This window comes from Acanthochromis polyacanthus, chromosome 13 (assembly GCF_021347895.1).
Source record: "Acanthochromis polyacanthus isolate Apoly-LR-REF ecotype Palm Island chromosome 13, KAUST_Apoly_ChrSc, whole genome shotgun sequence".
Taxonomy (NCBI): Eukaryota; Metazoa; Chordata; class Actinopteri; family Pomacentridae; genus Acanthochromis; species Acanthochromis polyacanthus.
Window position 1 is genome coordinate 30,302,379 of NC_067125.1, and position 24,639 is coordinate 30,327,017.

At 42.6% G+C, this 24,639-nt stretch overlaps 1 protein-coding gene across 8 annotated transcripts in view; it reads left to right on the plus strand.

The window, feature by feature from the left end:
- Positions 1–24,639, plus strand: part of robo2 (roundabout, axon guidance receptor, homolog 2 (Drosophila)) — a 275,636-nt gene that overhangs the window by 197,151 nt on the left and 53,846 nt on the right. For all 8 annotated transcript variants that reach the window (XM_022192116.2, XM_022192117.2, XM_022192110.2 and 5 more), the window contains exons 3-5: positions 12,448–12,605; positions 13,758–13,878; positions 14,384–14,522. In XM_022192116.2, the coding sequence (XP_022047808.1) occupies positions 12,448–12,605; positions 13,758–13,878; positions 14,384–14,522 (418 nt within the window). The remainder of the gene's footprint in view (positions 1–12,447; positions 12,606–13,757; positions 13,879–14,383; positions 14,523–24,639) is intronic.

Genomic DNA, 24,639 nt, shown 5'->3' on the forward strand with positions numbered 1-24,639 from the left:
CGGTGCTTCGGGGTCGTGTTGATGTAAAACATGCAACAATTACCTGCTGAGATCTGACTCTCGTGGGCAGTGCTAAGTGCTGGCTGTCACTGTGGCATGGCGAGGTCAGGGGTGAGCTTCCAAAGCAGAGTGCTCACATGTCACCTTTCTAGCATTTAAACTGAGGCACTTTGCCCTATCCTCACATCTCCCCCCGCTGCCCTCATATTTAATTCAGTAGCAACCCAGGGAGGAGAGCAGGGTGACTCCTCAAAAGCTGTCCTCGGACTAGGGCCGACCTTTTCTTGCTCTAATAACCATGATTCTCCCGCTGACCAAGCCATCTTCTCAGACTCATTAATGTATCTTGGACTTGTGCATTTTAACCATCATTATTTACTGTTTGAGCCAACTAAAGGGGCGGAGTACAGAGGTCCACGCTGAAATGGAGGATGCAGTCATGCATGAGTGGATCTCCTAGTTCTTCATTTAAAGACCGCTTTGGAGGAGCAGGAAGATGCCTTCTTGTGGCTTGTTATGCTTCCCCCCACATTCAGATATGCTGTATGAAAATACAGCCCTCCATCCTTGCTATCGTGGATTCAGTTATTCAGTTATTCATGGCTTGAGGCTGAATAATGAAAGATGGCAAAAAAACACTTCACTCTGTTTCTGTCTCTCCCTCTCTCTCCTTCTGTCTCTTGACTGGATTGCTACTTAGTTCTTAACTCCTATTGAGCAGGGGCACCCCCAGCATCAGCGGAATCAATAGCGCTGGAAGAAAAGTCACTAAAATGACATTTGATATTCAATAATGCTAATGAAACTTGAAAATGATTAGGTAATCTATACCAATCAAAACGCCAAAATCAGTGTTGCACAGGCATGCAGATACACACCTACACAGAGAACACGCAGGATTCTTCTGTGTGCCTTTCCACAGAATGCAGAATCATTTATCTTTCTACACTATTTTTTAGCCATACAGTATGTTTGGTGAGAGCCTCAGCATCTTGACAGTGATCTGTGCCATCAAAGAGCCCAGAGTGATGCGGCACATGAATACAGAAGTAGCTCTTTTGAGGCCTACGGAAGGAGCAGAGGCTTGCACAGCACGGTGGCTGCGATTGCCACTACTCTGTTCTGCTCTTTTATGTGGCTGTGGGAGATGGAGGTGTTTGAAGACAGGGATAAGGCTGGTGTTGTGATGCTGTCATCCACTGCTTCATTCTTTAGCTGCATTTGAAGGCAAGAAAATCATCCCTGAGACGTGCTGTGAAGAAACAATCTTTGTTTAATTGCATGCGATACAGAAGGAGACAATTTTCTTGCAACACGTGAGATCAACTACATGATTATATATGTTGAAAGATACACACATACAACATGTGGGTTCTGTTGTGTGGTGGATCGCCTTTGTTTTCATCCATAGTGTTATGAATTAGCACTCTCCAAAACAGACACACAGTGATTTTATACTCATTTATCTTGATTAAGCCTCCTATGGAGAACACATTAACCCAGAATACATGATCACAGTAATTTATCCCCCCTTAGTCCTTATTTCTCCACATGTACTTCCTTGGCAGTGTGTGTCCAGCAGGGGGCAGACAGCCGAACAGACAAAAACAAAATCTTGTGGAAGCTGTTATCTGTATGTGTAGCTCTAACTGAGAGAACTGATAAAACCGCACACGCTAATTGGGTTTTACAGCAACCACTATCTCACAATGCTCTTTCATTACCCAGGGGACAGAGTGTCTGGTTGTTTCTGTGTTCATACAGCGGCTTTACCGCATCTGTGTGTGTGTGTGCGCGCGCGAGTTTGTGTTTGTGCGTATGTGCCTGTATCATATGTGATGTGTGTCAACCACCCCCACTGATCTGAGAGTGCAGTGCCTGTCTGCAATCAGGGTTTCCAGCAGCGGCAAGAAAAACAGCTCAAGTGGTGTCTGTGGCCACACTACAGTGAACGTCCACCCCAACTACAGAAGTCCCACCTAATGGCTCCCCAGTGTCCTGCTTTCTGGGTTTAGACATGACGATTTCAAATGTCATTGTATCACAGTGACCTTTCGAGGACCTGGAATTAATCAAAGAAAAAAAAGTGCCTTCTATCTTAAATGGCACGAATAGTCACCTTTGATCCGAGCATTCGATGGAATTGTCTTCAGAAATGAACTGATTTTGGATGGGTCAATGTGTACGATTAATATTGCAAAAGGTCTGGTTTAGTTATTATCCTGAAGTTATAACATAATAACATAACATGATACATTATGTGTTCTGAAATACACCTATTTTTACCAAAAACTATTACAATATTTTTTTACCCATTACATCATAATGATTTTCTACAGTTTTCTAAAAAAACGGACATTTGTAATGATTTGAGAGGAAAATATGAACTGCTTTGCTATTCTTTATTTAAAGCCAACTAAACATCCACTGCCTGACTGTCTGTTTCTAAATTTCACATTTTTGATTTCTGAGCTGACCAGATTTCAACTAACTAAAAGACAACTTACATAATCCTTGAGAATTAAATAATTAAATGTGCACAAATTGATCACAGTTGTGGTTTAAATATTACATCTCGGGCGTTGTTAGGACTTAGGGCTTTTGTTTAGAAATTCATTAAAAAAATTCTGGAATATAATCTTTCCTGATTTTTTGTCAGTAATAATTTCCCAAAGAACACTTCATATCTAAAATGTGTCTGCATCCCAGAATAATAAAGCCCCGTTGCCCATTATCTGCAAGTTTTCCTTGATGCCTTTAATGTTCTCTGTGGGGGAAACACACTAGAGAATACCATTTCATTTTATTTCATGTTATTGCTCCTGTTAGACACATGAACAAAGCTTCAGTATCAAACACTCATAAGCATCTTTCACAGCAGACATGTTGGGTCACGGCTATACAAGTTCCATCCCCTTTCTATCTTTAGCAGTTCTGGCTCAGCAGGTGTAGCTCATTGAATTATTAACTAATTGCCAGGTGAAATCAGTATTGATTGTGTAGCGAGGGGCAATAGTAGCATATAGCTGGTTGCAAACTGGGTTCTGCTACTGGGTCACATGAAAGCTGGGAACTGTAAAGATAAAGGACACTGCGTGGGAGGAAATGGAAATGCTCGCCTATGCACACGTGCACATACATCTTACACACTAGCGCACACACACACACATATAGTATATTTTCACTGTTCTGTCTTTGCTGCAGAATCTTTGCCCTGGAGAGTTGTGGGATCACTGTGCTGTGCTGCTGTTGAGCCACTGTCTTGTCCTTGCTATGTAGGTCATTGGTGCCCTCCAACGATATCTTATCCCATCTGCAGTGCAGTCAATACTGTTGACAGAACTCCAAATAGCTTTGGATTAAAAGTTGCCTCATTAGCTTTGTTTCTTTGCCGAAAAAATTAACCTCACATATCCGGTCCGCAGAGATACATCGGACAAGTTTGTAGCACCAACTCAGTATGAAACGGCACAGTTTCATCTGCCTTTTTGATGTGGTGCCTGAGAAAATTTAAGAGGGGGATAAACCAGGAGGAGAGAAATGGAGAAGCTTAAAAAGAGGGAGGGCTGAGGGCCAGAGCAGAAATGGTTTAGACACAGTGCTCTGCACTGATCCTGAGCATGGCAGCCAGTGGTGTGTTTCAGATTGTTTTCCATTTGCATGATAATATGAGCATGGATTGACTCACACGCAGACACATGCACACATGCACACACACACCAGGGTTATTACATACAGACTGATGCTTCCAACAGGCCAGATTACCTGGGTGAGTATCCTGGGTTTTACTTCATGCCTTGAAATGAATGAAATTTCCCCCATTAGCACGCAGGTTACATAAGCCTCGTATACAGGTATATCCAGCTGCACTAAGGCAATAAGCTGATTAAGGATGGAACTAAGACAATTACTCCGCTGTGCTGCAATTAGCATGAACTGGATTGCGAAATAGAAAAACTCTGATACAGATTCTCTCAAGATGTGAAGCGCCTCTACAGAATGAAAATCAGAGAGTCTAATAAATCATCTCAGAATACACCCTGAAGTCTTTCCCATTGCATATAAACACAAACATGTGAATCAGCTGGACATTAAATCTTCCAGGTCCATTTGTGAGTTTCTTGTCTAGTAGGTTTTTTTATCTGAACAAATGCAATGGACTGTATATGAGGACCATTTCAGTGAAGTATAGAGTGATCAGGTTGTTATTAGTGCCGTTGGTGCATCACTCTGCCATGTGCTGGGCAACTGCTTTCCATACAAACTGACAGACTGTGCAGCGCCGACACTTCAAAATGTAATTTGTGTGTGTATGACTGTGTGGTACTTAGGTGAGCCTAATGTAGCAGTGATTTGCTGAGCAGGCAGCGGCACTGCTACAATTTATCCCGAGTATTTAGATGTTATGTGCAGCATTCAATCATGCTTCAGCAGACATACTTAAAGTATATTGCACATCTTCAGGGTGATAGTGTGCCGATTGCACAGAGGGGAATTTTCAAACGCACTGTCTGCCTAAATAGGGAATTGCTTCTTTCCCATCAGTCATAAACAGCTTACACATATATACAGTGGGGCAAAACAGAAACCAAAAAAAAAAAAAACCCGTGGGTGAAGCTGTTGTAAAGGTCATCTCTGTATCCAGTTTAATTTTTGCTCTTTCTCAAGAGTTAAGATCTATAAAGTGATCAATAAATCTCTTTGCATGTCTCTGCATCTCGGCTGCATGTGATTTAACGCCCCACCTCTCCTGCCGCCTGCTTTCTGTTCACCACGCTGACAGACCTCAGGCTTCCTCTGCCCACAAATCTAACTATATCATCTCCTGCCCAAAGCCGCCCACCTAGAGAATTTGATGGATATCAGAACCGGTTCAAAGTCCTCTGTAAGGTTCTGCTCCAGAACCATCAGGTGATTCCCGCTATGGAAGATGTGTCACCTGTGATCTACAGTGGGGGAACAAAGTGTCCTTAGGTGTGGGATTCTTCCTTTCAGGCAGTATTGATTGAAGGACAGATGATCTGAAGAGGCCATTAGGAGGATTGAGGAGGGGGGAAAAGGCAAGGGAAGACCGTGATGAACACCCCTCTGATCATTGCCACATGCAGCACTGCCTACAGCGTCAGCCGCACATGCAGATTTTAGCACAGACAGGACAGTAAAGTAGGATTAGTTTAGAATTTACAGCAGCAGCGTGGGAGAGAGATCAGTGTTCTGTTGTGTTCATTTAGATTCTTGTTTGTACCCATTTGCTGCCGCCATGTTGCAGGGCTGGCTCTGCATCTGCACCAATGTACACATGACTGCACACCACTGATGGGTGGGGCTCTGTCACAATGAGCACAAGTAGGCACAGTAATGGCACACACACACACACACACACACACACACACACACACACACACACACACACACACACACACACACACACACACACACTGAATTTTTATGATGTTTCCTAGTATCTTCATGGTCCAGGCATGTAGATTGGTGTCTAGGGAGGACAGCTGAGTATAGTAAACTGCGCTATCTACAGCTGTTGCAAACACCTCCTTTCCTCCTCCTGCTTGTCCTGCAGTACGGTGTAGAGCACACACACACACCTTCACTTGGGGCTCATCAGACCAAGCTAGATAAAAGCTGCTCAACTCCAGCCGAGAGCTTAATTAAAACGATCCTGCCATCGCAGAGTGACACCTTTTACAAGCTCCTAACGGCTCTCTGTCCACTGTTACTGCCAATCCAATTATAGAGCAAAACAATAAAATAGACACAGAAAGAACTGCAGCAAACAGGCTGGCATAAAGCAAAAGACAGGGAAGCTATTAAAGATTATATGAAGCTTTGCACGCTGGGCTACGGAAAGAGGCTGCAGAGGTTTCATTTTCACCAGAGATGCGCATGTAAGTATGCCACACCGGATAAGAAACTCAGCCTCTGTGTGTGTGTGTGCGTGTGTGTGTTCGCTTGTGCAGTCTCAGAGGGAGTCTAGCCCTGTTCTCTCAGCCTGGACACAGTTCAGCAGCATCCAGGGGATTATCTTTCCCTGTGGAAGGGCACTGCCTCAATGTCATTAGGCCGGAGCTCACACAAATATGCTGAGGAAACACACACAGCATCACCACACATAAATAGCACAAGCAGCATTTTAGGCTTTCTTTATCCAGACCTAGCAGTGGATCTACTCCTTTGGTTTGACAGTGTTTCACAGCTGGATTTGTGACATCTGTTACACTTGAATAGCTACATGAGAAAACTGTGGGGGGTTATACATATTAACTTTAGCACTGCAGGTGAGGAGGAGAGATGGTGAGGGTGAAAAATAATGAGATATTAAGACATTTCAGATAGTATAGCAGGAGAACAAGGTGCCAGAAAAATAAAGGATACCACTAGAATTAAACTTACAGAAAAAGAATCTTAAGTAGGAATCGATACAGGCAGTCACAACATGAGATAGAGAGATGCTAAAGGAAGTTTGCCTCTCCAAATGTTCCTAAATACAGTGTATGATTTGGCTCTCAACATGCCATCTTCTTGGCACAATTACACTCATAATCATAAAACTGCAGCGCCTTCCCTGCCAGATTATCTATCACGTTTGAATGCAATGGGACATTGATATCTCAGAGAGAAGACATTAACAGCAGACATTTGCCCATCTGCCCGAGTGCACTACTTCCTCTCCTCTTCCTCCTCTTTCTCACTTTACTTCCCGCCTGTTCTTCCTTTACTTGACACAGGAAGCAGACCCACCTGCTCCATCATGATGCCTCACTACCTCTGTCTGCACTGTCTCTGTGCTGGAATTGGCAGGAAATCAATCTTGTTCTCATCTACAAACACCCCACCGCCCATCCCTTCTTCTCCTTCCTCCTTCACGTCTTACTCCCCCTTCCGGCTGTAAAGTGTCCTTTCTGGACTGAGCACAAGCATCAGCACAACATCATGCCTTATCGGAGCCGGCACAAAGGCCCATGGGCACATTGTTCATCAGTATCAGCCAGCTCCAGTTTCAGCACACTGTCTGCATCTGCCAAGTCCCCCAAAACACATTCATGACCATAAACAAGACAACAGAATGAAAAGTGGAGTGGCCGCCGAAATCATTTTGGGGGCAAAACGCATCTTTAATTGTAGCGCCTGTTAATTACAGAGTGCTACGAGAATGGGAAAAGATAGAAAGGAGGATACAGCACATCATTATTTATTATGCAAATGTATTTCATTTTAGACACAATTAAGTGATTAGAAAGCTGTCGCTCTCTGCGCTCTTTCTTCTCCTTGTCCTTACTTGTCTTTTTCTCTGCTTTTCAGCATATTACTGTAATGAAGCCATTACTTCGTCAAGTGAATTTTAATGAGTTTTTAAATAACATTTTAATGAGCTATACATTACCATAAAGCATGGATTAGGCTAAATTGAATTGTGCGTGTGAATGTGTATGCATGTGTGTGTTGGTATTGTTATAGGGTGTAAAGGGAAGAGGTTCATTAAGAGTTAATTATATTGTTTCTCAGGAGCCACACCACACATTACTCCTGGCCAGCAGAATCGCCCACTGTGGTCTTGCTGCCATTACTGTGCTGCTCGGGGGCTTGTTAGGCCAAATTAGGGGTGCAGTTTGAAAAATGGGCTTTGAATGGGACTGCTGTTTAAATAAAGATGTTTGTTCAGGCTGATCTACTGAATCAGAGGCAGAAGAACAGTATGAGGTATGAGTGTGATGGAATGCAGTCCATTCATTTACATTCAGCCTGATATATTCGGCACCTTTATGCTCATCACCACCTCTTGAGTTTGACCTTGATCAGGCATCCTCTCGTCATCCCCTGTTGTGTGGTGTTATGTCTTCCCCTCAGTGTTCGCTCAACAGACCACAAAGCTCTGTCTTTTTTCTTCCCGCCAAGGCTCTATTAAAGATGCACATTTCATATGGTATCACCACCTGTGATTCCTCCTTCTATAATATCACTGCCAGCCATATGATTCTCTTTACTTTCACTATTTTCCGTATTTCCTGCATCTTATCTGTGAAAAGTGACAGTGTTATTTACAATCCCTTAGCACAGGATTTGCAGATAGGGAGAATGGCGGTGGAGATCATATCTGATGTGGCCGTGGTAGTCTGCATGTATATGGCTTCATCAGCAGAACCTCATCTGCAGTCAGCGCAGAGAGAGAGCACTGACAAGCCAGCCTAAGTGAGTGGAGGGGCCAAGATGCAACACATGGGACAATGCTCTGGGACTGCAAAAAAAACCCAATGAACTGACAAGATGGAAGAAAAAGAAAGAGAGAGAATGACCCCTGATGATGACGAGAAGAAGGCAGGCAGAGAGAGATGGTTATGAGTTGTGCTAATGATGAGAGTCTCAATGCAGCTCTCAGAGGAGGCACAGCCTTGGGCATGACCAGACGGCCATATTTTTGCAGCTGTTTCTCTGGTCTGACCTGCAACCCGTCAGCAGAGGAATACAGGGGATATGTGTGAACCTGCTGCTTGCCTGCCTGCTGAGGGGGTAATTTCTACATCTGGATGGGGGGCAAAGGTTAGCTCTGGCCGGTGGGAGGGCAAATGAGTGAGTCAGAGCTGGAGAAAAAGCTTGCATCCAGACAAATGGAGCATATCTCCTTTCAGCACCGTATTATATAGTGTGGCATTATCCTTCTCCTGCCTTCAGCGTCAAGAGTAATACAAAACATCAATGACAGCACATAGAGGAGATTTGGTATGTTTTGTCAAGTGACATATATATTGTCTCTCTTCTCTAAGGGCGGAATTGAAAATGGTGGTATTGTAATAGCACTCTGCCGGATGAAGCGCAAAAAACACTCGAATGAAATGATATTATAGCTTGGAGCTACCTCTTTGCAGCTCTCCCAGTTTGTGTCTGCATGGTTTATTTTCTAATCAGAGTGTGGGTAGAAGGTGGTAGGTTTGGGTGCCGGGGTTTGGCCTCGGGCCTCTAGCTGTTGTAATCTCTCTGTGTGTTTCTTAGCCTCTGACCCGGGAGAATATCTATGAAAGCACTGAGGGTCTGTTCTGCAGTAAATAGGGAGAGAAAAGTAATAACAACCACACAAATATACACAAACATTCACATTTCCAGCATTACAAAAAGATACAAAGCCCTGCAGCTTTGAAGAAATGCATCACAGTTTGTCAGGTTTGTGTGCAGATTCTTTTTTTGTGTGTGTGCGCATGTGTGGTGAACGTCCATCAAAGTGATGTGAATGTCAAAACCAAGGGAAAAAATGAGTTTTAGACATCTGTGGTGTTGTGGCGGTGAGCGCAACCTTTGTGAACCAAAGCAAGGTGCGCTCCTGTAGGTGAATGTGTTTGTCAGCACTTATCTCAGTATGCAGGCTGGACGTTTCAGTCAAGGCTCCCCACTAATCTTTCTGACAAGCAGTGTCACCCTCCAGTGAGTAATATCTTGGGTGGGAGAGGAGGGCACACTGTACAAAATATTTGTCCTCATCCTGTCCTTGCCCTGCCACCTCTGTGCTGTGATTTTGGGTGTTTGTGCTGTCATGTGTCCGCATCCAGCTGATTTTTTTTTTTTGTCTTCGGTAAAACCCCACACCCACATACAGACCTTCCTAATGGTTGCTGGCACAGGCCTCCTCTGCCAATGTAGGACAGTCTGCTTTACAAAGTAACTGCGTGGGTGTCTCCTTTGTGTTTTTGTTTTGGCATAGACCTCCACCCTCAACCCCGTGGCTGTTTCGCAGTGCAAGTTTCAACCTGACTCCCTCCCCTTTAAGTTTGCAGTGTTGAAACAGTGCCAGCTGAAAGAGCTGCAAATTTGCCATGCTTTGCCCCCTGCCTGATGCTCCTTCATTCAAATCAGCCCACTCCTCAGATATTTAGGAAATATATAAATAAATAAAATACGAGAGGCAGAGGCATATTAATATTTTTCAGACATGAGTTCTTTTTAGCCCGCAGCCGGATTGACAGATGTAGCACTTTCCAACAGAGGGGTGTAAATGTAAAAAATATATAAATATTAATAAGCGAATGAGCAAGACGGCAGAGTTTGCGGCCTGCTGGAACTCCATGGGAGGTGAGATGTTTTCGGTGGAAGAAGAGCCGAATGTTTCAGGGGGATAGAAATGCAATTACCTTACGTCTGTTGGCTGATTGGGGCTTAAATGCCTACAGGGCCTCGGTGTTGGAGCCAGAGTTCAACTTCTTGACAGCAGATACACAGACCCACTTAATGATACACCCGCATCTGATGCGTCTCGCATAGATTAACATGGAAAACAGTCACGTTATGATGCTAATACACAAGCATAGTTCTGACTGTGGCGGTGTCTGTAGGCAAAACAAGGAAGTAAAGATACATGCTGTACTGCAATTTAGCAAGACACAAATGACAAGAAAAGGATGAATATTTGTGTCATGTGTGTGCTTTAATTGTAGGATGATAACCCTGATGACTTTGGTTGTGTAGTTGTACTCAGATAGTGTAATAAATTGTATTTGGTATGTACCCTTCCTCACATTTACTTACGCAGTTCATCCAGTGAGTGTGGTCTTGGTATCAGCAAGCCCTGAACCTACACGTCACCATAATCCTGTCACCAGTGTTGTGTCTGTTTATTTGCTTGTAGCTGTTTCTAACCTTCTGTTTATCCGGTCCTCAACAAGTATGCGTGCATTTGCTGGGGTGTGCGACTACTCTGTTTTTATTTATTTATTTGTCGGTTGCTATTTTTTTTTGTTTGTGTGTCTGTGTATTTATTTAGATTGCAGGGTAGGGATGCGTTTTACTGTGACGCACTGTGTGCAGTATTAGATTAGATTAGACAGCGTGGCACAAGCACTGTAATGATGCACCTAATGCGTGTTTCTTTTGTCACTGTTCTGTTTCAAAGGAAATTGATTCTGACAAAAATCCCACGGGTGCTATCAGCAGTGAATGGAAAGGAGCAATTAAATCCAACGTGATCTTGAAAACAACAGCCTGTGTATGGTCCAAACCAGGCTATGATTTTAAACAGCAGGACATCTGTTTGTAATGCAAATACAGAGCCCAGTGGTGGCGGCTGTTATGCCCACCCTGGCTAGGGGGTCCGGCACACTGGAGCTGGCTAATTACCTCAGCTCTTTAGATTAGAGGGCAGCCCTGCATAAGAGAGAAAAAAATTTCTATCTCTGCCTCTCCTGTATTCTCCCCTATTACCCCCACGCAAAGGTTTCATTTGAATTCATGTCACACAAAAGTCCCACTCCATACCCCCATGCATGCCCAGGATAATTGGGTTGAAAGCTTCCTCTCTTCCTCCACTCTGCCTCCCCTTGGTCTAAATAAATAAATAAGAAGACAATGGCTATGTGGCTTTCTGTAGAGAGGGTAAGAAGAGCGAATGAAGAGATGAGAGAAGCCTGGAGCGCAGGGACCAGTTATCCCCTCTTATAATCCCGGCCTCTACTGCCATTGTCCCCTGTGCCACATGGAATTTACATAAGGACCTGTGGTGCTGGCCTTAATTTAGCCCTCCTCTAGCATCTTCAAATATCCCCCAACAAGCTCAGGCCTTTTATCCATCAGAGGAATCGTGTGTCCCTCGCTGCTGCATTGATGGACACACTGCTGAAACCGAAATTCCTAAAGTGCTACTCCACGGATTAGATTTATTGTAGATTAAATGGGGAGAAATCTGTTTGAGTACACACAGCAGGAGAGCCAGAGAACCCCCCAGCTTATACCTTTGAACCCTTTCTTGACTACATTAGATGTTTTTTTTTTTTATGTTTGCTCATTGGTATGTAGGTTGTATCTTGTTCTCAATATGCCATGAACTCAGGGTTTAATTTCGTACAGTTAGCTTAGTGTGTTTGTAATTTGCATTTGTGCGCTCACTGGTGTGTTTCTGTGTGACAGAGGCTCTCCTTGTTTGATAATGAGCTGCTGTTGTGTGTTTCACTGAACACTATGAAGGGTGAGAGGCTATCTCTGTGATAAAAGGCCTACCTGAGGGTGATTAGATACAAGGCCGTAGTTGTTCAACAGACCACCCACTGCTGTGTTTTTTTTTTCTTATGTTAGTGTGTATCTGGTTGTGTGTAACAGTGTGTGCGTACTTGGCACCAAAGTGTAGCAGTGTTGCACCCCTGTGAGCCCTCACAAGTGAATGACACCAGGCTTCAGGGCATTCTGACTCTGTTTGTTCTGCAGCCTCCACAGGGACCTCCATTAGCTCCAATTAGCTTTCACTTGCGCTTGCCCAGACAGATGAAGCTGCACATCCCATTTCAATAGCCTACATAAATGATGCATACATTCATACTGCGTTGTGCACACAGCATAATGCATAAGAAGACATTATAAGGATTGTCAACTCAAACAGTTATTCATTTAAATTCAACCATGCTGTGTGCATAAAAACACTTCTATTTCTAATCAGTTTCTTTTTCTTTCCCCCCTCAGTGCTGCGAGATGACTTCAGACAAAACCCTACAGACGTGGTGGTGGCAGCAGGAGAGCCAGCGATCCTTGAGTGCGTCCCTCCCAGAGGTCACCCCGAACCCACCATCTACTGGAAGAAGGACAAAGTGCGAATCGACGACAAGGATGACAGGATCACCGTGAGTTTAACTGTGTTTTTTTTTTTGCTCTTGTCACAATTTTAGTCACTGTGATCTCATTTTTCACTGCAATATAAAATTCTGCATCTCTATGGAAACAGCACAACCATAGCTGGAAGTACAAAGAAAATGGAAAAATATCCTCCGTGCGGCATCACACAGTTAAAAGCCATAATCATGAAGAAGAAACGAAACTTGAAATACTTAACTTTTTTTTATTTTACAAAAATAGAAAAAAGCCTGTAGTCAGTATTTTTCCATTACAAAAATTGTGGCTTTATATAATGGACATTTTACTACCAACGTTTTTACAACCTCTTCAGACGAGGTGGGTTTCAGACTATTATGCACAAATCTAAAAGACATTTTCCCATGCTGAATGTATCTTCAACAGGTATCTGATCATGGCTTCCCTTCCGAGTATGCTTTATTTTCTTCTCAGTCTTTCTTCGTTGTCTCACAGGCATGTTAAAAAATCATTAAGTTTCACAATTTCAAGCATAGATTTGGTTATTTTTGGAAATCACACCAGAGTTAGTTGAAGAACCATCGAAAAAGTTTGTTTTACTCTTTCTTGTTCTGATAAATAATATACATATAGCATTTTTTTAAAAGATAAAAGCAGGAATGTCACTTTCAGTCTGCCTGGTGGGATTTGAGGTTTAAAAGGTTTATTCTGAAGTGTGGAACTTTTGTTTTCTACTTCTTACAGTAAGATTAATTACACAAACATTGTTAAAGTGTGATTTTCATTTATGCACTTTCATTTTTCTCTGAATTCAGAGTTTAGAACATCATAAACTTTATTTGGATGCCATAGACTTTGCAGAACACTGGTGTAGCACACTCCATGGCTACAGTTGCTGCACTTTTCTGTTCTGGCAACGTAGTCTTTGCTAAAACCCATAGCTACCTGTGAACTAGCGCAGACATGTCACCACACAAAGTAGATTTAAAATGGTCGTTAGTTTTGTACATCAAAGTCCTCCATTCCAGCTTTAACATCTATTTTAATAAGAGATATAAATAAGAACTACTGTCAAAGCAAAGACATGCATGAAAGAGAAATAGTGCAGCAAACTGAGAAAGAAGATGAAATTCAAAATGTATAATATATTGGATAATTTTGTTGTTTTCTTTTTTTTTTTTTAGATTCGAGGAGGAAAGCTGATGATCTCCAACACTAGAAAGAGTGACGCTGGCATGTACATCTGTGTGGGAACCAACATGGTCGGAGAAAGGGACAGCGAGACGGCACAAGTTACAGTGTTTGGTAAGCTTTATTTCTCCAGATCTAATAAAACTAGTTTCCACATGGTAATATTGCAGTGATGTCCATTTATGTTGCTGTAAGTCCTCGGGAAATATTAGAAATACTTTATAACCAAATGTTTTCATAGCTGGATTACATTTGAAAATGCTTTTTGCCACACACTGCCCACTGATATTTGAAGTTAGCCATTAAGCTGTAATGAGGTAAAACAGAGTCAGAGTGACATATAATGGATGGGTCAGTTGAATATGCCTCAGTTCTTTTATTGCTGAACAGTTATGGTTTCATTTAATGCCTTAGAGCTATTGATATATTTCTTTGGCTAAGTAATGATCACATAAAAGCAGACTTAACAGTTGATCACAACAAGTTAATGAACAGCATATGAGTGATTAGAGGGGAACTTTTGATAGGGAGAGGCCACTGTGAGGAATCATGCATGCGCTGGTACTTGGAGCCAAAAACTGGCATACTAAAATTATGTATTTCTTTTTCCACCCTGCAGAGCGACCAACCTTCCTCCGGAGGCCCATCAACCAGGTGGTGCTGGAAGAGGAGACGGTGGAGTTCCGCTGCCAGGTACAAGGAGACCCCCAACCCAATGTACGCTGGAGGAAAGACGACATTGATGTTCCTCGTGGGAGGTATGTGCTTTGACTGTTACATGCTTTGAGTATTCTCCAAATGGATCTGTTTCGAAGAAAGGAAGTTTTCATAAAACAGCGATGAGATGATTTTTCCTATTTCCTCTATGTTGAATATGAGCAACCAGTTTAAAGCAGGAGTGTGCCTGTGCATGCCAATCTGTGTTAAGTACCGGGTGTGACAGACTGCGCTTAACCCTTGTGTGGTGTTCATATTTTTGTTACACAGCCAGTGTTCGCGGGTCTGGTGGACCCGGTGCATTTTGGGGTTTTCAATTCAACACAATCAAATAATTTTACGTTAAAAAACTCAACAGATGTTTTCCTCAGTTCAATTATAAGCAATGTAAACAACATAAATGGTAAATATTTGCTCTTTACCATTGTTAGATCACATTTATGAATAAAAGTGCTACTCGTTTTTTGTTAGTTTTTTAATAAAAAGTACTTAGAAAGAAAGAAAATCAATTATAATCAAGGTAAGAGTGGAAACCATAAACAAATTTACAGATGAAGCAAGGTTTTTCATAACTACTGACTTTTATTTATTTGAATTTCATCAGAAATTTCACCCATTCTGATCTGTTTAAACATCAGAGGCTGATCACATGCAGTAAACATGTCTGTCTAGACAACACATCAGCCTCATTGAACATAGTTTTTTCACACGTATACAACACATGAGGGGCAGAGTTTTACTGTGTGTGTGTGTTGCATATGTATTTTTGGCACTTGATGCATGTATATTGTGTTTTTCTGTCCATCTTGGGTCCACACACTTCGCAGCGCTTCTTTTTGCTGTTGCTGGCTGCAACCGAGAATAATGAAAAGATCAGGAATTTTACTAACTCTCTTCTCTCTCACAAGACATGAACCAGCTGCAATAGCATCACACACTTACTTCAGACTCCGCAGGTGGTGGTTCTGTAGGTTGGGTGGATGGAGCACCAGTAGCCTAGCCACGCTAGACCCATGTTCTGAAGGCACAAGGGTCTAGGACCGCTCGACAGGGAGGGAAGTGGGCTAAAAGGTTGTCTTTCAAATCCCTCTGCAGCAATTGGGTAGGTATACAACCAGTCAGTGCAACGAATAGGCTGACGTAGTTCCTAGAGCACCGGCGGATTGTGGCTAAGTCCCATTAGCTTCCCAACCAGCAGAGCCAACTGGTATATTAAGGATTTGCCATATCCCGTCGGCATAAGTCCAAATACGTCTTTCTTCTCAATGAAACACTTCAGTGCCGTCCTTTGTTTATCTTTCAAGTTGAATTTTAGCTTCAAATCTTTAAGGGCTGTGGCCAAAGCCGAGTCGAAAGATAACTGTTTATTGTGCGCCGGTTGTTTCTGTCAGAATCGTTGCGCCTCTGTCGTCACTTCGTTACGCCCGCCTTCTGACTCTACAGTTCATGGTGATTGGTCCGGCCAGTTTTAGGAGCATCCAGCCTCGAGCCTTATGGAGGGTAACTAGACCCACCCTGGCAGAGAATTAAATTCGTTGCTGTGGGTTGTCTAGCGCGGCTAGGCTAGAGCATCAGCATTCTCGTCCTGAATCCTCCTCATGATTGCTGCAGAGGCTGGGGTTCTTGGAACATGTTGTCTTCTTTGTATTTGAGGCCTCAGTGCCTTTCCCAGTTCCTCAAGAAAGAGTCGCCTCCTCTGGAGCTTCCCTCTGCTCCACTCTGGGTTCAGTGCCATCCAGATGACAAAGGCATTGTATGCTGAGATGTCCAACATGTAAAAGAATATCACCAGTGGCCAGCATAGGGTTCTCCTTTGCAGCTGTAGGCAGTCACCAGCTTATCCATGTTGTCCGCACCTCCTTTTGTGGCATTGTAATCCATGATCATTTCTGATTTTTGATGCTCCTAGAGAGCAGGTGTTGGTGCTTGAATTTTGCAAAGCTGTGCAGGAATGGCAGGGCAGAAATACCCCCCCCCCCCACACACACACACACACACACACACACACACACACACACAGCCCACACCTACACACACCTACACACCCACACACCAGGCCCAGACAGAAGGAGGACAGAGAACAGATGCACAAGACCTAAAACTTCCACTTTTATTGGCCCCGGGTCCAGTGGACCCGAACACCCTGTATGTAACATAAATGCGTAGGGGGGTGTACGGTGTGTGGTCATTGAAAATGTGTTGTGATATATGTTCTTCACGGAAAATGAGCCAAGGCCAGTGAATCTGAGCTTGAAATAAAAAATTATCGTATTATTTTTCTTTGATATAAAAATGAAAATGGGTCCCACAGACCCGAACACCATACAAGGGTTAACGCAAAGAAGCTGTAAAGGCACTGATGTCAGTCGGAGTGATTGTTTCAAACTAATGATAACTCACACTGCCTGTTCTCACCTGGTGTGTCTGCCAGAAGCCAGTAAATACCCATATTAGGCTATACACAGTGCACATTACACATTCAGCTAAAAATTACTCCATCCGTGGATGCCCCAGAAGTCAGGAGCAGACTGTGTCTCGTGTCAAGGAAGGGGTCTGCATGACAACAAACAGATATTGAGCTAGACAATTAAATGTGAGTGACAGGTAAGTGGGCAGGGAGGCTGAAAAGCAGACATGTAGAGGAGCAGAAAAATCTGCCACGTTGTAAAGCAGACAGGTAGAGACAGAGACAGATAGGATGACAGGAGATACAAAGAGACAGAATATAACAGCTGGTGTGACCCTCAAGTGTCAATGTACAGGTGCAGCTGTTTAGAGAAATATTTGGCACAGACACTTCAGAAACCTGGAAGATAATCACTACCTTCTATACTCATTTAACCCCATTCAGTCTGTGTCTCCTCACAGACATGACACATGCTTTCGGTCACACTTGCAAAAACAGAAACTGATTTAAGAAAAAAGCAATAAAAGTCTGTAATTTACAGAGAAAATGCCAACACCACTGCCTGTCTAACTTCCTGTAAAAAAAAAAAAAAAAAGCCACTGACGATACAGTGATACTGTTCTTACTGGGTCCTGCGTGTAGGCCTATTGCTTCACTATGAGTCACTTGACTCAGAGTCAACAGCGGTGTCATTGTCAGGAGTGGACTTCAAAGAGACCAGTGTTCTGTCCCCAGCCAGCAGGCCAGTCACACACTGCTTGGATCACCTCATAAAACATACACTCAGTGGACCTGACATCTCTCAAGGCTAGCTGCAGAGCTGAGTGTAGGCGGGTTGTTTGTGTCTGATAAGGATTTGGTTCACTGGGCAGTGGGACATGAGCGCCGTGCCAAAGCAAACACATAAAAGTATTTCACTCATGTCTTTGATAGGGAGTTGGCTCTGGAAATGAGTTCATTTTGTACACTAATTAACAGATTTATAACCGAGTAGGATGAGTGTCATGTGCCTGCGTCCTTGCTAACTGTATCATCCCTTTGAAGTTTGGCCTTATTTGGATACGGTACACACGAAAAAGATAGTGCAAAATTATGGCACGATAAACATTGCAGTGTTTCTAATTACAATGAGAGAACTTTTGTTTTTCTCGCTATATTTAATTCTCCCAGTTTTGCTTTGAAGCTAAAAAGCAATTGCAAAGACATAGAGGGTATTTTAATTCTGACATTTTCTGTTGCCTTTGTTGCCTGCCAAAATGAAGAGTCCCTGATATTATTAAGTGACAATCTGTTCCTGCTTTCTCTACTGCTTATCCTCACTTAATAAACATCAAACAGGGTTTCTCTCTGACTGACGGAGGAATTGTTAAAAGTTTCTCAAAGAATAGTTTCCAGTTTGATAGCTGGCAAGTGCTCTGAAACAAAGAGATAAAAACTTAGCCATTGTGTCTTCATACGTTGGGCCTTTTGGCTGTACCAGTAGTGATCTCCACTATAGGAACAAAAGATGACTAAAGATCAAACGGTTCCTTATACAGTGGGGAGGGGTCTTTGTTTGCTCTTTATCTGAAAAGGTTACACTGTCCTTATTATGATAAGCCGTGGAAAGGGAGAGACTTAGCAAGACCTCTCCTCTTTACCATCAAATTGTTTCAACTTGTCTTTGCTGGCCCTTTAACGTGCCTGTGTCTCTCTGTGGATGTCTGTGTGTTCTACTTTTATACAAGGAAGAAGGAAAATGGAGCCTCAGCTGAGTAAACAGGTTGTTAATATGCTCAGCCGCTCCAGCAACCTCTCAGGCAAACACACTGGCACATAGATGTACAGCATGCCAGAATGGCAGTGGCTTCAGCCTCTGTGGGATAGAAGAGAAGATAGAGACAGAACAAGAATGGTTTCAATTAGAGGACAAAGACAGTGGTTCTGCTCATTTACCTCTTTATGAGCATTTTCTATGTTTGTAGTATAAAACTAAATCACCAAGAATCAGATACTTGTCAGAAGGCTCTGATACAGCAGTGTAATAAAACAGGTCAAATCCATTTTTCAGTGTACATTATGATGAGAAATCCCTCGAGAGATCCCTGTGAAACCATTAAAATTACAGTCTGGCACATGTCAGAGTAAATAGCTTGAAACTGTAAATTAAAATGTCAGTTAACAGCAGGTTCACCGTGATTATACAGAGTTCAGATATGCTTTTATCAGCTAAGGAAACATTTACACTGACACTTGACTTTATTCTAAATAAGAAGCGATTTAGGTTAAGTGTCATTCATATTTCTGTTTGCATACTTTTACTCTTCGCATAAATCTTCCTAAAAATTTACATATACCAAGCTTGAACAAGATTAATATTCCAGGAGGAGTAGATGGTTGCAAAACTCGTCTCTCTCTAGTATGTTTTTCACCCACTGCCAGATTACAGATTCTTTAAGAGACAAAGATCTGCAGTTGAAATTAGGGATGTGTCTGCTGAAAGACTGTGAGTATTTGAGGCTTTCCTTATTACCAGAATAGGAGGAGAAAAATCACTCTCACTCCAGGCAGGATTAAAATTACTGGCCAGGGCATGTAATATTTAAATCACCCAACCTCCCATTTATAAATCTGGTTCAAATTGGGTTCATTCTTTTCACCGCTATACATAAGATTAGATTCAAATGCTAACAGTGTGACTTCTTTTGAAAAAACCTTTGGTATCTGTTATCAAGCAACTGGTTTGCAACATGCATCTAAAAATACTGCAAACATTCTTATAGGCATTAGAATATCTACAGTGTTCTACCATAATGGGACTAAAATTGACATCTGCCACCATATTTGTTTACGCAATTCTCATCTGATTGCTTATTTGTGAAATTGTCTTTATGTGGAAACATATCAGTATCAGATTAATATCCGTCTGTCAAGCATCTCTGCAGAATCTCAGGGAAAGTGCACAATGGCTGCTCCCACATCAGAGCGCCAGGAGAGGAATACTGGAGAACTCTCAAAATGGAAGAGATTCTGCCACAGTCTATGAGCCTGAATGAAAAGACTTGGGCAGAGCTTATTATCTCCCACTGCCTACTCGCTCAGTGTGTGGCCCACGTGTTCTCTCCTTTGGTTTTGCGCTCCCTCCTTATTTGCTGTGGAACCTTGTGCCCTCTCCTGTGCCTTATCAGAGCCCCTTTGGTCTTGCAGTCCATCTGTATTCAGGCCCCCTGTCCCTGTTGACCTCCACGGTGCAGCTCCTCGCAACATTCAGCAAAAAGCCTTTCTTTCTGACTCAATTCCTTGGTGATGTGTGTGTGTGTGTGTGTGTGTGTGTGTGTGTGTGCAGTGTGGGTTTGTGTATGATAGAGGTGTGTGTGGGTCATTCTATTTGAGAGAGCTGTTAAAGCTGGTGTGACAGGAGCGCCTGTGTTATGCTGACCGTCCAGTTTCAGTGATTTCTCACCTCTGCAACTCAGCAGAATGAAAAGACGGCTAGCTATGGTTCCTGTCTCCATTACTTCCCTTGATATATAAGTGGATACATCTGATATTTATGAGTGCATGAGTAAGGGGGGCTGGTGGCAACGGGATGGTCAGAGGTATATTTACCTTTAAGGTTTATTGACACTAATTGTGTCAACAGCAAAGTAAGGTGAATAAAATGATAACCAACTCTCATTTTTAGGGAATATAAATACAATGAGTTGGCATTCATTAGGAAGATGTGCAGCTCTTTGTTTATTATGCATCTGTACTGTTCATTTATCTCTCATAGAATAAAGAAACATACTTCTCTACACCTAAGAAATCGCAAATATCTCAGCTTATATATTTAACTTTCTCTGTGCTTTTGGTATTTGTGCATCATTTGTTCTTCACAGGCAACACATACACAAAGATTCACAGCGTTAAAGAGTTAATATGGCTTCCAGATTGGTGCGTGAGTTATACTGGTGCTGTTTCTTTTTCACTCGTTGCAATTTTGTTTCTGTAAAACCATGATGTCCGCTCCAAACCACTTTGACTAATGCCAGGCTCAGACTACAGAAGTTTGAAAATCCGCACAGATTTTGAAATCGGGTTGCATTACACACATATGGAAAAACTTAACAAATATTCTTCCCTCTAATCTGAGACATGCACACACTGTAGGATTTGATAATAATGGTGCATCACACACCACAGGGTATTCTGATTATCATGCCGGGGGAGCAGCCAGGGAGCAATGCACCACTTTACGTGATCTCATGGAGAACTGGATGTAAACAAAATGGAGACCGTGGTGCAACAACTTGCTGTAATGCTAATATATAGTTTGCAGTGAGAAACAAACAAAAGCAGATAAGTAAACAAGTCTGGATGAGAAAATTTGGATGGCAGGGGGATATCTGGTCAACATTAGTTGTGTATTCTTCAGTGACAACTGGTGGTTCCACTGAAATAATATTTGTGGCTCGAGTCAGCTTCAAAGACTAGAATGTTTACAACCTTTGCAACCTCCTCTGTTCTAAGCAGTGGTGTAATAAGCGTACCCATCCAGATTTTCTCTCCTAAATATCAGACTCGATAGATATTAATCGGGTCGGCCCCATAAAGTCTGCAAGCAGTTCAGGAGGTTTAAGACTGCATCTGTAAACCCTTCACATTACCAAATAATCTGGGCCAAACATTGGTTCAGACCAAGATCCCATACTGGATTTCTTCTTCGATTGTTTGTGAGGGGTAAAACAGGGATAAATTGGCTCAAAGCTCCTACAATCTGAGCCCAGCATAAGTGAAGACTGTTTCCCTGCCGACATGACTGTGGCACTGAAGAAAGTAACTCTTCTTGAAAAAGGGTCGGATCAATTTTTCCCCACAAACTGCCTCAACCTCATAAAGGTTGGAATCTTGTCAAGCGGTTCTGTGATTAATTGTGGGATGAAGTGATGATTGTCAGTTGTAGTGTTGTGAAGGCCATGAACCTGAAAAGCCATGAGAGGTGCCAAGGACCAGCAGGAGGGGAGATCTGGCTAAGGGCCTTACAAAAGCAAGATAAGAAGCGATAGTGGCTAATTGATTCCCTCTTATGGGTGACAAGGCCTGGACAGGTAGATTCCAACTCCTTTGATCAGGATGAGGTGAAGTAGCAGTCAGATGGTGTGAAACCGGATCACACTGTCAGAATGAAATGGAGCAGAGAGGGGACTTTGTGTCAGAGCAGTCAGGCCAGAGAGCAAGCTGGAATTAGTCCTTTACTGTATCCTGAGGCTGACTCATGTGCTCAGAATTGGCACACAACCCTTGAGTCTACCACCAGTCTCCTTCACATGTACTCACAGAGGCAAGGCAGATAAGATCCTCTCATGTTGAATCATTTTGTAGACACACTCACGTAACTAGAGATAAGATTCTCTTAATGCGAGTGAATTGGCACGAGTCTGAGGGTCGAACACGGGTGAATGTGTTCCTGACAGACAGTTAAAGACAAATCCTCTAAGATGATCTAGAGGACTTTGGAGATGTAACGCTTTTTAACTGTGTCCAGTAAAGTTTTCTTCTCTGTTCAGCCTTCTCTGTGCAGCAAACACATGAAGAAAAACGTGGCTTTGTTTTGGCATTTGCTTACATTCCCATCACTCCTCATCTCCCTGCATGAGCGAATGACTCTGCATATGTGTGGATATTTGTTGGGTGATTGTATACTTTGTTCTCTGTGCGAGTGTGTGCTTGTGTACAGTGTTCCCCTCTCTCACTGAAAATGAATTAGAGTCCAGCAGGGTGGACTTGGCTCTCCTGTCCTTTCCACAGCCTTTCTACATGTGCAATTACATTCCTCCTCTAATGGAGAACAGAGCTCTCCCCCGATCCACTCGCAATAAAGAGCTACTGTTCCCTTGCTGTGTGTGCTTACATGTGTGTGTGACCACAACTGCCTCTTATCCTTGAGTATTTCCACTCGTCTTGTCATCTAGGCTGATTCCATATGGGAAGTTGATTACAGATTGATTGGGCTCATGTCCCTCTAATAAGTCATGGACCAGCCTGAGGTTCTGATTTGAGAGATTGATGGAGACGGAACCAAGAACAATAACAATGTTGTCCAGTGTGTGCATACCTTGAGTTCTCCACACTGGAAGGACTCAGTCAGAACTGTGGGAATCTGAATGAGCACTTGAACTGCTAGCGTTTGTATGAATAATTACATGATCTGTATGTTCCACCAAGTTGATAGTGTATGTACTTCTCAATATACTGTATGCTACAGTAGTGGTAATGCAGCTCTTAGGAGTCAGAGGATGAATTGCCGTGAAAGTTTAACAATAAATTCAGAGAATTCTATTGACTTTGTTGATTCCTCTGAGGTTAACATATTTGGTTTTAGTAAGATGTGTCAACAATATGTGGAAGATGATCAGGAAATTTGGTGCAGATAGGACATAAATGCTACTGAGCAAATTAATTCTCATGGTGTTTTATCGAGTGCCAGCACCAGGTCAAACTTTTCACTAAATCTCAGATTTTCCTTAATATTTGAATAATTAGAAAACCGATGACATTCTGATACACTGTATTTGGTGCTAATTAGCAGATGCTAACATGGCAAACCTTATAAATGCAGATACTAGCACTGAGCTCAAATCATTGCTGTACAGCACCTCAGAGCAGCTAGCATGACTGTAGACTTTTCTACAGATCGTCTGTATGCTGCTTCTGTATTTCTTGAAACATGTAAGGCTTGACTCTTCTTTGGAGTCTAGAGTGGAAAAAAAATCCCTTAAACTACACTGGACTGCAAGTATATTTTCATTAACACAATTTGACCGGAGGTACAGTAAGTCAAAGTAAACCAGCAAAATGCTGAAAAAGCCTTGGTCGGTGAGGAGTTGGTTAGGGCTGTTGACTGAGAGTACTGAGAGCAATTTATTTTTTCACTTGCTCTTATCATCATTTGTTAGAGAGTCACTGTGTTTCCCATAAGCCCTAACTTGTTACTGTCACTCTTTTGCTCATCTCCACCCCGCCTTGCAAGTCAAGAGTTCATGCTGAGCTATCTATCCTGTCTGGAGGGCAAGGTATGGAAGGATGCTCTGTCTATCAGCATGTTTGTTTTTCATCTGACAGTAGGCATGTCCCAAAAGGTGCTGTCTCATTCCTCAGGATGCCACTCACTTGCTTTCAACAATAAATGCTTTATTCTCATCCCTCACCACTGCTTGAACTGTACATCCCCTCTCTTTAGAACAAAGCATTCAGTCATGACTCATTCAAATAATCATTATGGCTCCTTAAGTACCTGTGTGGAGAGGTGGAACTGGCATAGTTGAGGAATGTACTTCAATAAAGCTGCCTTTGAGTGCTTGCTCAGGAAATGTCACAGCAGCAGGTAGAAAAAAAAATAAGACATGATAGACAGGATAAATTAGGTTTGCAGCTGCCAGTGGCAAACAGCCATCAGTGCACCTGATGGTTGAGCTGAGGGGTCTTTCCCACTCAGAGGGAAATGGACCATAGCATACTGTTACCCTAAAGTCACTTCAGAAACTATTGCTGTGGATTTGTTGCCATATCCAATTGTCCAGTAAGCTATCCAGAGTAAACATTATCCTCCTTCCCAGTTAACGGTGTAATTTGTCTTTTTTTATTGAATATCAAAAAAGAAAATAAATCTCTGTAAGAAACCAAAGCCAAAGATGAATTTATCCCACTAACAAGTTTCATCTGTACAGCCAAAGCCTGCTGTAGCTTATTCCTTTGTGCCATAAAGCTCTATTGTCATCTAAAACCTATTA